The sequence below is a fragment of the Callithrix jacchus genome, chromosome 9, assembly GCF_049354715.1.
Source record: "Callithrix jacchus isolate 240 chromosome 9, calJac240_pri, whole genome shotgun sequence".
Taxonomy (NCBI): domain Eukaryota; kingdom Metazoa; phylum Chordata; class Mammalia; order Primates; family Cebidae; genus Callithrix; species Callithrix jacchus.
In genome coordinates this window covers 50,422,491-50,437,122 of record NC_133510.1, presented here as the reverse complement: position 1 = coordinate 50,437,122, position 14,632 = coordinate 50,422,491, and the positions used below count along the sequence as shown (strand labels likewise).

The following is a 14,632-nucleotide window of genomic DNA, read 5'->3' as shown; positions in this document are numbered from 1 at the left end:
TTTCCTTCTTACAGGACCCTGATGCTCCCATAAGACAGAAAATGCCACTTGATGATTTGGATAGAGAAGATGAAGTCAGATTACTCAAATATCTCTTCACTCTAATCCGTGCTGGAATGACAGAAGAGGTTAGTCACGTATATCCTTCTTGTCTAATTTCAAAAAGTCATAGACTCTGAGCTGGAAGAGATTTTTGTGGCTGCCTAGTGTGCTTTCTTAATGCAGCAATTCCATTCATGGTATTTCTAGATCTAACTTCCTGTTTGAACATTTCCAGTGATAAGGCACATGTAACTTGAGAAAACAATGTAATCTTGTTTGTACAACTCTAATTAATAGAAAATTATTTATAATAAGTCACACTTTTCTCCCCCATATTGCACTGCATATTCTAGGTATATCCCCATTATTTTTTGTTGTTGTTGTTCCATTTGGGTTTTGGTTTTTGTTTTTGAAACGGGGTCTTGCCATGTTGCCCAGCCTCAACTCTTAATTTCTGGCCTTAAATGATCCTCCCGCCTCACCCTCATAAAATGCTGGGATTACAGGCGTGAGACACTGCGCCTGGCCCAATCCCCATTAATTTTTTTTCTTTTTCTTTTTTTTTTTGAGATGGAATCTCACTGTTGCCAGTGTTCTCCTCATGAACACCTGGGCTCAAGTGATCCTCCTGTGTTGGCCTCCCAAAGTGCTGGGACTGCAGGCATGAGCCACTGTACCTGACCCAATCTTTATTATTTCTAATTCTGATTTTTTCCAAGTTTTGAATAAACCTAACCCTAATTCTAGGTAATACTATTTAGGCACTTGAAGGCTACAATAGCACTCAAACTTCTTCCTTTTAACCTTACCTTTTAAAAATGTGTGTGATAGTTAAGATCTTATACGTAGAATGATAAGTGTCTAATTGGACAGTTTACCAGATGGCTCTTTAGGTGAGATAGTGTGATGTGTAGGAGTTTCGGACTTCAGTATTATATTGTATCTGGTTTACAGTATATTTTGCAATTGTCTTCAGATAGATCCTATGTTAGTTCAAAGTGTTGTTTGTTCTCTCCTATGTTATCAACCATCAGCATATATTAAGTAATTGCTTACAGTAATGTCTTGGTTTATTAAGCATCATTCTCATTCTTATTTTTTTATTAAGAAAAGAAGTTGGCCAGGCACAGTGACTCATGCCTATAATCTCAGTATTTTGGGAGGCCAAGGCAGGAGGATCACTTGATGCCAGGAGTTTGAGACCAGCCTGGGCATCATAGTAAGACTCTGTCTCTATTATTGAAAAATTAAAAAAAAAAAAGTAGTTGATACTATTTATTTGTTTATTCAGAAAATATTTAAGTCCCAGCCACTCTGCCAGGTAATGTGCAAGATACTAGAAATTGTCATGGTAATGAGGGATTTATTTACTTATTTAATTTTTTGTTGTAGAGACGGAGTCTTGCTCTGTTGCCCAGGCTGGAGTACAGTGGTGTGATCTTGGCTCACTGCAACCTCTACCTTCTGGGTTCAAGCAATTCTCCTGCCTCAGCCTCCCAAGTAGCTTAGAGTACAGGTGCATACTGCTGTGCCTGGCTAATTTTTTGTATTTTAGTAAAGATGGGGTCTCACCATGTTGTCCAGGCTGGTTCTTGAGCTCAGGCAATCTGCCTGCCTCAGCCTCCCAAAGTGCTAGGATTACAGGCATGAGCCACTGTGCCTGGCTGTGGGATTTATTTTAAAAAACAAAAATACAGGCCGGGCGTGGTGGCTCAAGCCTGTAATCCCAGCACTTTGGGAGGCCAAGGCGGGTGGATCACAAGATCAAGAGATCGAGACCATCCTGGTCAACATGGTGAAACCCCGTCTCTACTAAAAATACAAAAAATTAGCTGGGCATGGTGGCGCGTGCCTGTAATCCCAGCTACTCAGGAGGCTGAGGCAGGAGAATTGCTTGAAGCCAGGAGGCGGAGGTTGCGGTGAGCCGAGATCGCACCATTGCACTCCAGCCTGGGTAACAAGAGCGAAACTCCACCTCAAAAAAAAAAAAAAAAAAAAATACAATTATACTATTGAAGGGTCAAAAAATAGAAATTTTCAAGGTCTCACTAGCTTTATATAACCACAGATAGTGAGCTTTTTGTATTTACTTATAGTTCTTTTTCTTTTTTAAGATAGTTGCAGTCATAGTGTACATTCAAGTTTTTTCCCTCTTTAATAGTAATTTGAGATAAAATTTACATACCATATAATTCACCCATTTTAAGTGACACCATTCAGTGGTTTTGGTATATTACATTATTCATTTTGTGAATTGTATAATATATTTTGAATCAAATAACAAAATTTGCCATTGTAATCATTTAAGTGTATAATTATATAATGAATTGTATAATAAAATTTGCCATTGTAATCATTTAAGTGTACAGTTCAGTGGCCTTAATTACATTAACAGTATTGGGAAACCATCACCACTGTTTCTAAAACTTTTTCATCAACCCAAATATAAACTGTAACCCAAATATAAAATGCATAGGTGGAATCATAAAATGGGCTTTTGTGTCTATCTTATTTCACTTAGCATAATGTTTTCAAGATTCTATATTGAGTTTTTATCCTGCCTTTTTAAGATACCATATCAAAACATTTTTCCATGTTAATTCTTACATAGCACTCATAGTTTTTAAAGGTTGTAAGTTTAGAACAATGTTAGGGGTATGATATTCTTTAACTAGTTGTATTAATCAGGATTTCTCTGTTCAAGTGACAGAAACCCAACCTAAGTTACTTTATGCTTACAAGAGAATTGTTTGGCTCATGGAAGTGGGAAGTATAGAAGGTATATCTAGCTTTCAGCAGGATCCAGGGACTCCAGAGATGCCCCAGGATGCTGTCTGTTTCCAAGACCCATAGCTCTACCTGCCCCTCTGTGCTTTCATTCCTAGAAAGCTACTCCCTTTGTCATATTAGAGATGAATACGAGAAGGTCCAAGCTTACATCCTCCTGCCAACTAACAATCTCAGCAAAAGGAGTATATTTTCTTTACCAGTTTCTCCAGCAAGAGTCCTGTAGTGAATCTTGTTAACTCACATGCCTAACCTTAGAATTCTGGAATGGGATCAGGCCTATCCAAAACACAGGCGCTAAGAATGGGGAAATGGTGATTCCCTAAAGGGATGATGGAACAACAAGCATGTATTTACCTTACTGGTATATAAGCACATTGACTTACTGGTCAAGTTGAACATGCAATATCATCAGTGGACTCAATGAGCCTGGTCGTCACAGAGACTGTTTTTGTAATAGTTTTTCATAAATCAGGGGTCATCAACCTCTTTAACCCCATTTGTTTCCAGCAGGATTAAATGCCAGTGGGTGCCGTGGAACCTATTGTTAAGCCTAAAGTCAAACAGAAAGGGGATTTTTTAGAAAGAAAAACAGGGCCAGGTATGGTTGCTCACACCTGTAATCCCAATACTTTGGAAGGCTGAGGCAGGAGGATCCCTTCAGTCCAGAAGTTCAACACTGGCTAACATGATGAGACTCTGTCTCTACAAAAAATTTTTAAAATAATTAAAGAGAGAAAAATAAAGGTAGAGACCACAGAAAGACATGCATATGTTTTAAAATAGAATGCTATTATTATTATTATTTGAGGCAGGGTTTCACTCTGTCACCCAGGCTGAAATGCAGTGGCCTGATCTCATGGCTTACTGCAAGCTCCACCTCCAGGGTTCAAGCAGTGCTCCTGCCTCAGCCTCCCAAGTAGCTGGGATTATACGTGTCTGCCACTGCACCTGGCTAATTTTTGTATTTTTAGTAGAGACAGGGTTTCACCATGTTGGCCAAGCAGGTATTGAACTCCTGACCTCAGGTGATATGCCCACCTTGGCCTCCCAAAGTACTGGGATTACAGGCATGAGTCACCACACCCGGTCAGAATGCCATTATTAACTGCCTACATCCATCTCTTGTAACATTTGTTCTATAAGTTATCTAAGCTTGTCATATATTGGTTATACTTTACTATAAAGCACAAGTACATTTTCACTGCCACCCTGGTTATTGGACTGACTGCTCTTTCTTGTTTCCTAAGGCACAACGACTCTGTAAACGCTGTGGTCAAGCATGGAGAGCTGCAACACTTGAAGGCTGGAAACTGTATCATGACCCTAATGTTAATGGAGGTATTTTAGTAGATTTTATTCTGACAGTGGGGACAAAGGCATTTTGCTCTAAATGCCAATCTTTATGAACTATAGCTTCTCATTTTAGAAAGGATTGTAATGAGGTCTCATTTTAAACTATATTTTCTTTCTTTTACTGTTTTATAGGAGCAGAATTAGAACCTGTTGAAGGGAATCCATATAGACGCATTTGGAAAATAAGTTGTTGGAGAATGGCAGAAGATGTAAGATAAATAAAATATTCAGTGATACTGCTTTCAACTCCAGGTTAATTAATTGAAAGCGTATTCAGGAACTGCAAAACATTGAGTAGTGTAAAACTGGTTTTCAAAAACTTCCAGTGAAATTGAAGAATAGGCTTAACACTTAATTTTTAGTACTTAGTGTTTTATCAGAATTATTAAAACACTAAGTACTAAAAATTAAACACTGATATAAGGCAGAAATGTAAAGGAGGTACCAAATGAGTTTAGAGAAAAAGTACTGGGCTAAAGCTTAAAGATCGCTTCTCTGCCGAAAGAATTGAATTGAACTTTTAAAACTTACTAGGATTTGGGTTGTTGGGAATGAAAACAAGAGGAAGGAATTCTAGGTAGGATGTATAGATTGGGAAATTCAAAGTGAGGTAGATCTGCCAGCTTGTCGAAGAACACTCATAAAGGAAATACAGTCAGTTCTGTTGTAACATGACATAGGTATTCCTAAAAGTTGCCACAATGTGCTACATTGTGCAGAAACCCCACAGGGCTTATAGGAAAATGGAGTTAAGAGAAAAATACTCAAAAACTTCATTAGGGTTATGTAAAACAATAAAAAGTTAATAAAAATGGTAGCACGGTTTTACATCTGTCAAATAGTTTAAAATATATATATACTGATAAACAGTTTAAAAAATAACATAAATACACCAGGTGCGGTGGCTCATGCCTGTAATCCCAGCACTTTGGGAGTCCGAGGCAGGCAGATCACAAGGTCAAGAGTTCGAAACCATCCTGGCCAACATGGTGAAACCCCATCTCTTCTAAAAAATACAAAAAATTAGCTGGGTGTGGTGGCACATGCCTGTAGTCCCGGCTACTTGGGAGGCTGAGGCAGGAGAATTGCTTGAACCTGGAAGGGGGAGGTTGCAGTGAGCCGAGATCACACCACTGCACTCCAGCCGGGTGCCTGATGACAGAGCAAGACTGTCAAAAAAAAAAAAAAAAAAGCCATAAATACTACAATAAACATGGCACTTTACTGTTGGGAAACACTGCAGAGGAGAAAGGACTTACAGATGTGCCTACATAAATTGGTTATGAGTAACATATAAACAAGGAACAACAAACTGCAGAAGGCTGCAGGAGGCCTCTGAGGAGGAAGGCCTCTTCATGCCTCATGTTCTGGTGCAGGGTGACCTGGGCTCTGTTACCATAATCATTGTGCTCAAGGATGTAAAACCCCTTCGTAGCACTATGACATAGCCAGACTTGTAGACTCCTTGTAAGGAATTCTCTTAGCTGTACATAGATAATCAGCTAAAGATAACCACATGTTCTTGTTTTGTGAAACTCCCAAACCGCAACTGTTATCAGTCCTTAGGATGATACACCAGTTCTGGCTCACTAATTCACTTCCAGCTCACTGATTCATCCCACCATCACTCCACCCCTACTCTATAAATCAAAGTCATTGTAATCAATAAATAGTGTGGATGATCAGAGCTCGGGACCTTCACTGTCACCTCCAGAGTAATGAAGTGATGGCCCCCTGGTCCCACTTTTTCTCTTAATCTCTCTTTTTCTCATTTTTTTTTGGTCATCATCGAACTCAGGGTACCCACAAGTGATGTAGGGCTGGCTCCCTACAGTCTGGTTCCCAATGTGGGGTTCATGGATCCCAGCATTCTGGCACCAAAGTGTGGGGCTCGTGGATTCCCTACACTTTACCTTGAAAAAGACCTAAAGCATCTTGTAGAATTGGATGTTAAAGTGGCAGAAGCTTTAGGGTACCTGACAGAAGTGTTTTAAGAAGATCAGCATGCAGTGGAAAAAAAGACTTAAAATTAGTTAGACAAAAGTCTAAGAAAGTAATTAGGAGCCTGTCAGAGTTATTTGGACACTAAGTCATAAGGGTCTGTCATAGGACAGTATTGTTGGGAATGGAAAGGAAGGGAGAGACGTTAGTCAGGAGCAGTGACTAGAAACAAGGCAGAGGTGGGCTCAGTTATGCAATAAGAGTCTCTGAAGTTTCTTGTTTGGATGGCAAGAAAACTGGAAATACCATTAATAGAATCCCAAAAGTAAAATGGGGGGAATTAGTTAGCTCTACATAGGAATTAGATGCAAACAGATGCATGCATTGTTTTGATGTTATACATAGGTCAGTATCGGAGAGTATCAGGTATTTTAAAATATTCCAGGAGAAAAGACCTATGTAGGTTCTATACGGAATAAAATTTGATTAAAATATTCAAAGCATCCATTAGAGTTGGATCTGCTTTCACCCAATATTTGACATTTAACTGTTTTACTTTTTTCTCTAGATTTCAGCATTGATTATTTCATCAAACTGGAGTTCATCCTTCTTATTAACCCACTAGATCTTTCACTAAAGTTTAAAAACTATCAAGTAAATAGGTTCAGTCTAGAAGAGATTACGTAACTCCAGATTATGAGGAAAATTGACATACTAAGAAAAACAGTATTTCAATTGTTTATATTCATTGTGTTTTAGGAACTTTTTAATAGATACGAGAGAGCAATTTATGCAGCCTTAAGTGGGAATCTTAAGCAGGTATGCAATCTGTTTTACTGTTTAAATTTTTTCTGTGGAGTAAAATTAAATACATAAAATACTATAACAGTTGTATATAACAAATATAAACTTAAGTGTATATACTTAAGTATGTACATACATATGTGTAGCAATGATAGATAATCATGAATGAGATAGTGACTTTTTCTGCTTAATTTGATGTATTCCTGAACATGCATGGTGTGTTAATGAATGAAATCAGATTTCAGTTTTTAACTAAGAATTGTAAATTTAACTGCAACACAGTTATTGATGACTTATAATACTCATAGCTGTTTGCAGACACGTGCCACAAAGGCACAGTGAGTCCTTGGGTTGTCTTACATATCCATGTTTTTCTCACAACGCACTACTCTCTACATATTATAGCTATCTTGAGGGATACTATGATAATCAGTTGAAATGTCATATCAGCATGGAAAACTGATGTTCTAAACTCAGTATGAAAAAATCTTAACAGTTTAAACATCTTAGAAGATGTAGTTGGGGAGGGAAAGGTTATTTGGCGCAAGTTTTTTTAAATCTACCATGTTTTATATCATTATCAAGTGATATTATAGTCTGTGTCATTGGATGTACGCTTTTCCTTTCTTTTCTGTTGAATATGTCTATTATATATTTCTGTTTTGTAATGGGGAAAAAAGCTGCTTCCTGTCTGTGACACCTGGGAAGATACAGTGTGGGCCTACTTCCGGGTGATGGTGGACAGTCTGGTAGAACAGGAAATCCAGACATCAGTAGCAACTCTGGATGAAACTGAAGAACTCCCTAGAGAATATCTGGAAGTAAAGTGAGTTTGTTGGATTGTTTTGAGTCATGGTGATTTGTAGCATGCTCTTTAATGTTTGATTTTACAGCCCTTTTTCATATTATTAATGTTATTCTGTTCTTTTCTCGTTTCTTTTGAAGTTGGACCTTAGAAAAGGTTTTTGAGGAACTTCAAGCTACTGATAAAAAGGTAAATGTTAATAGGAACGTGTTACATACCTGGATTAGGAAACAATGTCATTCTATTGTGCACTGTAGCTGAAAGGAAAAAAATAGGTGGAACTTTCTCCTTTCTTTTTCTCACTTACTAAAAATAAAAATCATTCTTTGAAAGGAAGAAAATTACATAACTGATATATCATTTTTAGTTTTTTTGTGTAGGATTACTTTCATCTAAGTATATGCACGTAAGCTGTATTTATTCCTTTCTTTTTGAAAATTCAAAATACATTATGGAAAATTAATAAGACTTTATTTTCCTGGATCTTAAAATGTAATATTTTCTAAAAATGCCTAAACAACCATAGTAATATTGTATGCACTTGTACAGTAAAATAATTTAAGGATGTTTACAATAAAATAATATAAGGATGTATAAATAAAACCTTTGTAGTAATTTTCCATATTTTTATGGTTATTCCCTTGAGATGATAAAACATACTGATATGTATTCTTCTGTATTTCTTTTCATGATCTTACGAATATGTGTAAATAATGTAGATATTCCAAGAATTTTGATTTTGTGTTTTTCACATTGTACTACATGTTACTCTACAGCTTGATTTTTTTTTTTCATTTAATGATAATCTCCAATTTCGTTGATTCATTTTCACTTAACCTTAGTCCTTTTAATAAATACATAATTTTGTTTTGTTTTGTTTTTTGAGATGGAGTTTCACTCTTGTGGCCCAGGCTGGAGTGCAATAGCGTGATCTTGGCTCACCTCAACCTCCACCTCCTGGGTTCTAGCAGTTCTCCTGCCTCAGCTTCCCGAGTAGCTGGGATTACAGGCATGCACTTCCATGCCCGGCTAATTTTTTGTATTTTTAGTAGAGATGGGGTTTTTCCATGTTGGTCAGACTGGTCTCGAACTCCTGACCTCAGATGATCTGCCCACCTCGGCCTCCCAAAGTGCTGGGATTACAGGCATGAACGACCACATCCAGCCCAAATACATGATATTCTGTAGAATAATGCATAATTTATTATAATCATTCCACTTTGGGTAATATTTAGGTTATTTCTAGTGCTATAATGAACTTATATATTTGTGTATACTTAGCTACTAGTCCTTCTGTTTCTTTAGGCTAAGTTTCCTGAAAGCAGGGTTACTGGGTTAAGGAGTAAAAGTATATGCTTTATACATTGTATATACATATATACAATGTTTCTGAATGAATTCTCTGAAGACATCATGTTGTATACATTAAAAATATATACAATAAAAATAAATAAGAAGACCAGGCATGGTGGCTCATGCCTGTAATCCAAGCACTTGGGAGGCAAAGGTGGGAGGATCACTTGAGGCCAGGAGTTTGAGACCAGCCTGTGCATCATAGCAAAACCTCATCCCTAAAAAAAAGTTAGCTGGGTGTGGTGGTATACCCACTTGCAGTCCCAGCTACTCCAGAGGCTGAAGTGGGAGGACCACTTGAGCCCAGGAGGTCATGGCTTCAGTGAGCTTTGGTTGCACTACTGCCCTCCAGCATGGGCAACAGAGCAAGGCCCTGTCTCAAAGAAAAAAGAAAAATTAGATAGGTAGGTAGGTAAAAAAACATTTTGAAATGGATGGCACATCTCTGTAATCCCAACTACTTTGGAGGCTGAGGCAGGAGAATTGCTTGAACGCAGGAGACAGAGGTTGCAGTAAGCCAAGATCACAACATTGCACTCTAGGCTGGGCAATAAGAGCAAAACTCTGTCTCAAAAAAAAACAAAATTTTTTTTGAAATGGAAAAAGTTAATTTATTACCTGGTTGTGGCAGTTAAATTCATACTTCCACAAATAATTTATTGAATTATACATTCTCACCAGTCTCAAATGTCACACTTTTTATGTTTTGCCAATGCGTCAGAGTAGGTAGGAAATAAGAACTTGCTCTTCTACTCACATTTTCTTGTCTGTTCATAAGGCTGAGCATTCCCTTATGTTTATTGACCATTTGTGAATTTTTTCTTCATATCTCTTAGCTATTTTTCTGTGGGGTTTTATATTTTTCTCATATAGGAGCACTTGGTTTAGCAAGGAAATTAATGCTTTGTCTGTCAAGTGTTTATTACCAGTCTGTTATTTTGAAGATTCTAGCTAATGAAATAAAACAAAAAAATTAAGGAACAGATAGAAATACTAGAAAGGGAAGAACATTTACATATGACAAAAATATTAGTCTAGAAACTTAAAGCTCAGTAAGTTACTAGAATTAACGAGAATTTGTTAAAGTAGCTAGATACAAACGTTTTTTTAAAGTCAGCCTTTTGTACTTGTTATAACTATTTAGAAAAGGATTTAGCACTCCCTCCCCAAAAGTTCCATTTAAACGAATGATCAAAACTAAAGAGATCTAGAAATAAAAACGTAATCAAGGATGACAAGTCCTTCATTTAAAAACTATAGACTCTTACTGAAGGCATAAAATAAGAAATAAATAGATATATTATGTTCCTGGATGAGGGCATTTAATATAAATATCACTCATTCCAAAATTAGCATAGAAACCTAATGCTTTGAGGTATTACTTCTGGGCAGAGATTGTCAAGTAAAAGAATAATCGAGAATGGCAAGGACATTTTGAAAAAGAACAATAGGCTGGACTTGGTGGTTCACACCTCTAATCCCAGCACTTTTGGAGGCTAAGTCAGGAGGATCACTTGAGCTCAGGAGTGAGAGCAGCCTGAACAACATGGCAAAACCCCATCTCTACAAAAAAATTTTAAAATTAGCCAGATGTGGTGGCATATACCTGTAGTCCCAGCTTCTCAGGAGGCTGAGGTGGGAGGATCACCTGAGCCTGGTGAGGTAGAGGCTGTAGTGAGCCGTGATTGCATCACTGCATTCCAGCTTGGACAACAGAATGAGACTCTGTCTCAAAAACAAACAAACGAAAAAACACACTCAAAAAGAAAGGGGAAAAAATAGTTATGGGGTACTTGCCTTAATAATAGAACTTAATATGAAGATACAACAAAACTGTAGAACTGACATGAAAATAAACAGATGAGTGGAACACACAGTCCAAACAAGATCCAAGTATATATGAGAATTTAATAGTCCAAACTAGATCCAAGTGTGTATGAGAACTTAACAGATGTCAGAGGTGACCTTTCATTTCAGAGGGAAAGGGATGGTTTATTTAAATAAATGGTGCTGGCATAATTGGCTTTCCATCCGGAAGAAAACAAAGTTAGACCCTACCTTATGCCATGTAATTAAAATAAATTCCAGATAGAGCAAAGGTTTGAATGTAAAAATGAACAAATGCTGAAAGAAAATTTAGACAGCTAACTAAATAAAAATTAAAAGTTTGACAACAAAAAATGAACTATATTCTTCAAAAAATCAAGCTGCAAATAACTTACAAAAGGTTTTCTCTGTTCTGTATGTGATCACTATTTTGGTTTTTTCACCCTTGGTGCCATGTATAGAAGAGAATGCTCAAAGAATGCTTTCAAGTACTGCTGCTCATGTTGAAAGAAATCTTAATTATTTTGCTTAGGTCACATGAGTTCTTCCTTTCTCGTACACCATGTGTAGTGTAAAATAAATAGGAATAAAATATAAGAATAAAAGTTTAATACCATTGAGAGATTAAATTGTTATAACATAGTCTCTGCTTTCAAAGATGCTTTTCAGTTCTGGATTTGTAAGCTGTGAGTATATTCCAAGGCAGTAGGCAGTATCCTTTCCATGTTTTATTTTGTTTTGATATTCCTAAGGCCCTTCATTTCCAACTTTTTCTTTCTATATGTTCCTTCAAAAGTTTAACATTTTTAGTTTAACAATGAATATATACTACAGAATGACCACTAGAAGATTTATGGAAAATTTAAAAATTCTTTTTCAGAGAGTTCTGGAAGAGAATCAAGAACATTATCATATAGTTCAAAAGTTTCTTATCCTGGGAGACATTGATGGTAAGATACAGTTTTATTTTACTTTGTTATGTTTTGTTTTGTTTTTTTGGGGGACAAAGTCTCACCCTGTCACCCAGACTGGAGTGCATTGGCACAACCTCAGTTCACTGCAGCCCCCGTCTCCTGGGTTCATGCTATTCTCCAGTCTTAGCATCCCGAGTAGCTGGGATTACAGGTGCATACCGCCACGCCTGGCTAATTTTTTGTATGTTTAGTAGAGATGGGGTTTCATTATGTTGGCCAGGCTGGTCTGCAACTCCTGACCTCAGGTGATCCACCTGCCTCAACCTCCCAAAGTGCTATGTATTATTAGGCATGGGATTACAGGCATGAGTGACCATGCCTAGCCCATTTTATTTTACTTTATATGAGTTCTTCATTGTCTTACGGTAATTTTTTTAAGTTATCCAAAAAATGCATATAACTTAGCACGTCTTGATAAATATTAACCTATTTGAATGCAACTCTTTATGTCAAAGGTGACCTTTCATGTCATTTGGTTTTTATAAAACAAAGTTTGGATTTTACCCAGACTCTGTTTAAGAGGGTGTAGCGTTATGTCATGGCTATTAATAATGATACAGTGACTTTATTTATTTATTTATTTATTTGAGATGAAGTTTTGCTCTTGTTGCCAAGGCTGAAGTGCAATGGCATGATCTTAGCTCACCGCAACCTCTGCCTCTCAGGTTCAAGTGATTCTCCTGCTTCAGCCTCCTGAGTAGCTAGGATTACAGGCATGTGCCACCATGCCTGGCCAATTTTTGTATTTTTAGTGGAGACAGGGTTTCCCCATGTTGGTCAGGTTAGTCTTGAACTGTCGACCTCAGGTGATCCGCCCTCCTCAGCCTCCCAAAGTGTTGGGATTACAGGTGTGAGCCACCGTGTCTGGCCAATACAGTGACTTTAAAGCACTATAGGAGTGAAGTAAACGTTCTTGGTAATGTTTATTTTTTTCTTTTGATTTTATTCCTATTGATGAATCTTTGCTTCGATGGCTTGTAGGTTTGATGGATGAGTTTAGCAGATGGCTTTCCAAAAGCAGAAACAATCTACCTGGACACCTTCTTCGCTTTATGACTCACCTCATTTTGTTTTTCCGTACTCTGGGACTACAGACCAAGGTATATAAAAAGGAACTGTTTCTTCTCTATAATATTGATGCTGGGTAAATAGTGTCAAGAAAACACTACTTTTGTTGTTGTTGTTTTCTAGAAATGGTGATAAGGAATCAAATATCTTCCATATAGTCTTGTATAGTCACTCAACGATAACTCACTCTCAGTGAGTGACTCTTTAGAGTTCTAGTCTGTGGCCACAGAATGCTGTTGGTTACCTGGTTTTTAATAAACTCATAACTTTATCCTTGTCTGTACCCACCTTTAAATCAACCAGCTAAGCTAACTAAACAAACTAAGTGCTATGTGAGATTTTAAAACTTTGTTGGTGGTTTTGTTGCTTTTTTTCTAAAAAAAAAATAATAATAATAATAACATTTTGGTCAGAGTACATGTACAAAGTAAATGATAAAGTAATTGAAAGCTTGGGCTTTGGAGTAAGAGTCCTGAGTTTATACCCTTATCGAGCAGCTTCTATCTGTGTAATTATGGGTAAATAAAACTTCCCTGGGTATTAATTTCTTCCTCTGTAAAATATGAACAATAATAGTAACTAGCCAAAAAGAGTTATGGTAAGGTTAAATCATGTGGTAGATGAACTGTGGTAAGCACTTAGCTTGGTGAATAGTTACTGCTCAATGGTAAATATTACAATTACTAAATTATTTAATAGTAGAATTTGTACTAAAAATTTTATCACTCTTTCATATAAGCAGTTGTATTTATAATTAATATGTCTTTTTTCCTATGAAGGAAGAAGTTTGTATTGAAGTTTTGAAGACATACATACAGGTAAACTTTGAGAACCTACAACCTGATTCTTTTTTACTGTTTTAATGAAAACAAAAATCAGAATACTATTTTAATTCTCAATGATAAAAAAGCATCAGAATCCATAAGAAATCTTTTAATTATCAGCACAGTTGACCCTTGAACAATGCCGGGATTAGTAAAACACCCCTCCCCTCTGCACAACTGAAATTCACTCTAACTTTTGACTCCCTAAAAACTTAACTACTGATACCCTGTTGCTGACCAGAAACCATACCAATAACATAAACACCCAATTAACACGTTTTTTATGTTACACATATTATATACAGTCATCCCTCAGTATTCTTGGGGGATTGGTTCCAGGACCCCCACATATAACAAAATCTGTGTATACTCATGTCCACAGTTGGCTCTGCACAATTTGCATGTACAAAAAGTTGGCCTTCCATATTTGCAGATTTCACATCCAGATAATACTACATTTTCTATATAAGTCGAGTTGAAAAATATTTGTGCGTAAGAGGAGCTGCACAGTTCAAACCCATGTTGTTCAAAGCTCTGCTGTACTTTGAACAACAGGTATTCTTATGATAATACTCCAGGTATTCTTATGATAATGTAAGCTAAAGAAAACATTACTAAGAAAATCATAAGGGCTAGGCATGGTGGCTCATACCTGTAATCCCAACACTTTGGGAGGCAGAGGCTGGAGAATTGCTTGGGTCCAGAAGTTTGCGATTAGCTGGGCAACATAGGGAGATCCCTCTCTCTACTACAAAAAATTATTTAAAATTAACCAGGCACAGTGATTCACATCTGTAAACCCAGCTACTTGGGAGGCTGAGGGAAGAAGATTGAGTGAGCCCATAAGATGG

The 14,632-nt window shown here is 37.0% G+C and overlaps 1 protein-coding gene across 6 annotated transcripts in view; it reads left to right on the top strand.

The window, feature by feature from the left end:
- NUP107 (nucleoporin 107) overlaps positions 1–14,632 on the top strand; it is a 55,027-nt gene that overhangs the window by 27,408 nt on the left and 12,987 nt on the right. For all 6 annotated transcript variants that reach the window (XM_078336097.1, XM_035256138.3, XM_078336095.1 and 3 more), the window contains 9 exons: positions 15–128; positions 4,080–4,170; positions 4,318–4,394; positions 6,886–6,945; positions 7,611–7,756; positions 7,876–7,924; positions 11,796–11,865; positions 12,871–12,989; positions 13,737–13,775. In XM_078336097.1, coding sequence (XP_078192223.1) covers positions 15–128; positions 4,080–4,170; positions 4,318–4,394; positions 6,886–6,945; positions 7,611–7,756; positions 7,876–7,924; positions 11,796–11,865; positions 12,871–12,989; positions 13,737–13,775 — 765 coding nt within the window. The remainder of the gene's footprint in view (positions 1–14; positions 129–4,079; positions 4,171–4,317; positions 4,395–6,885; positions 6,946–7,610; positions 7,757–7,875; positions 7,925–11,795; positions 11,866–12,870; positions 12,990–13,736; positions 13,776–14,632) is intronic.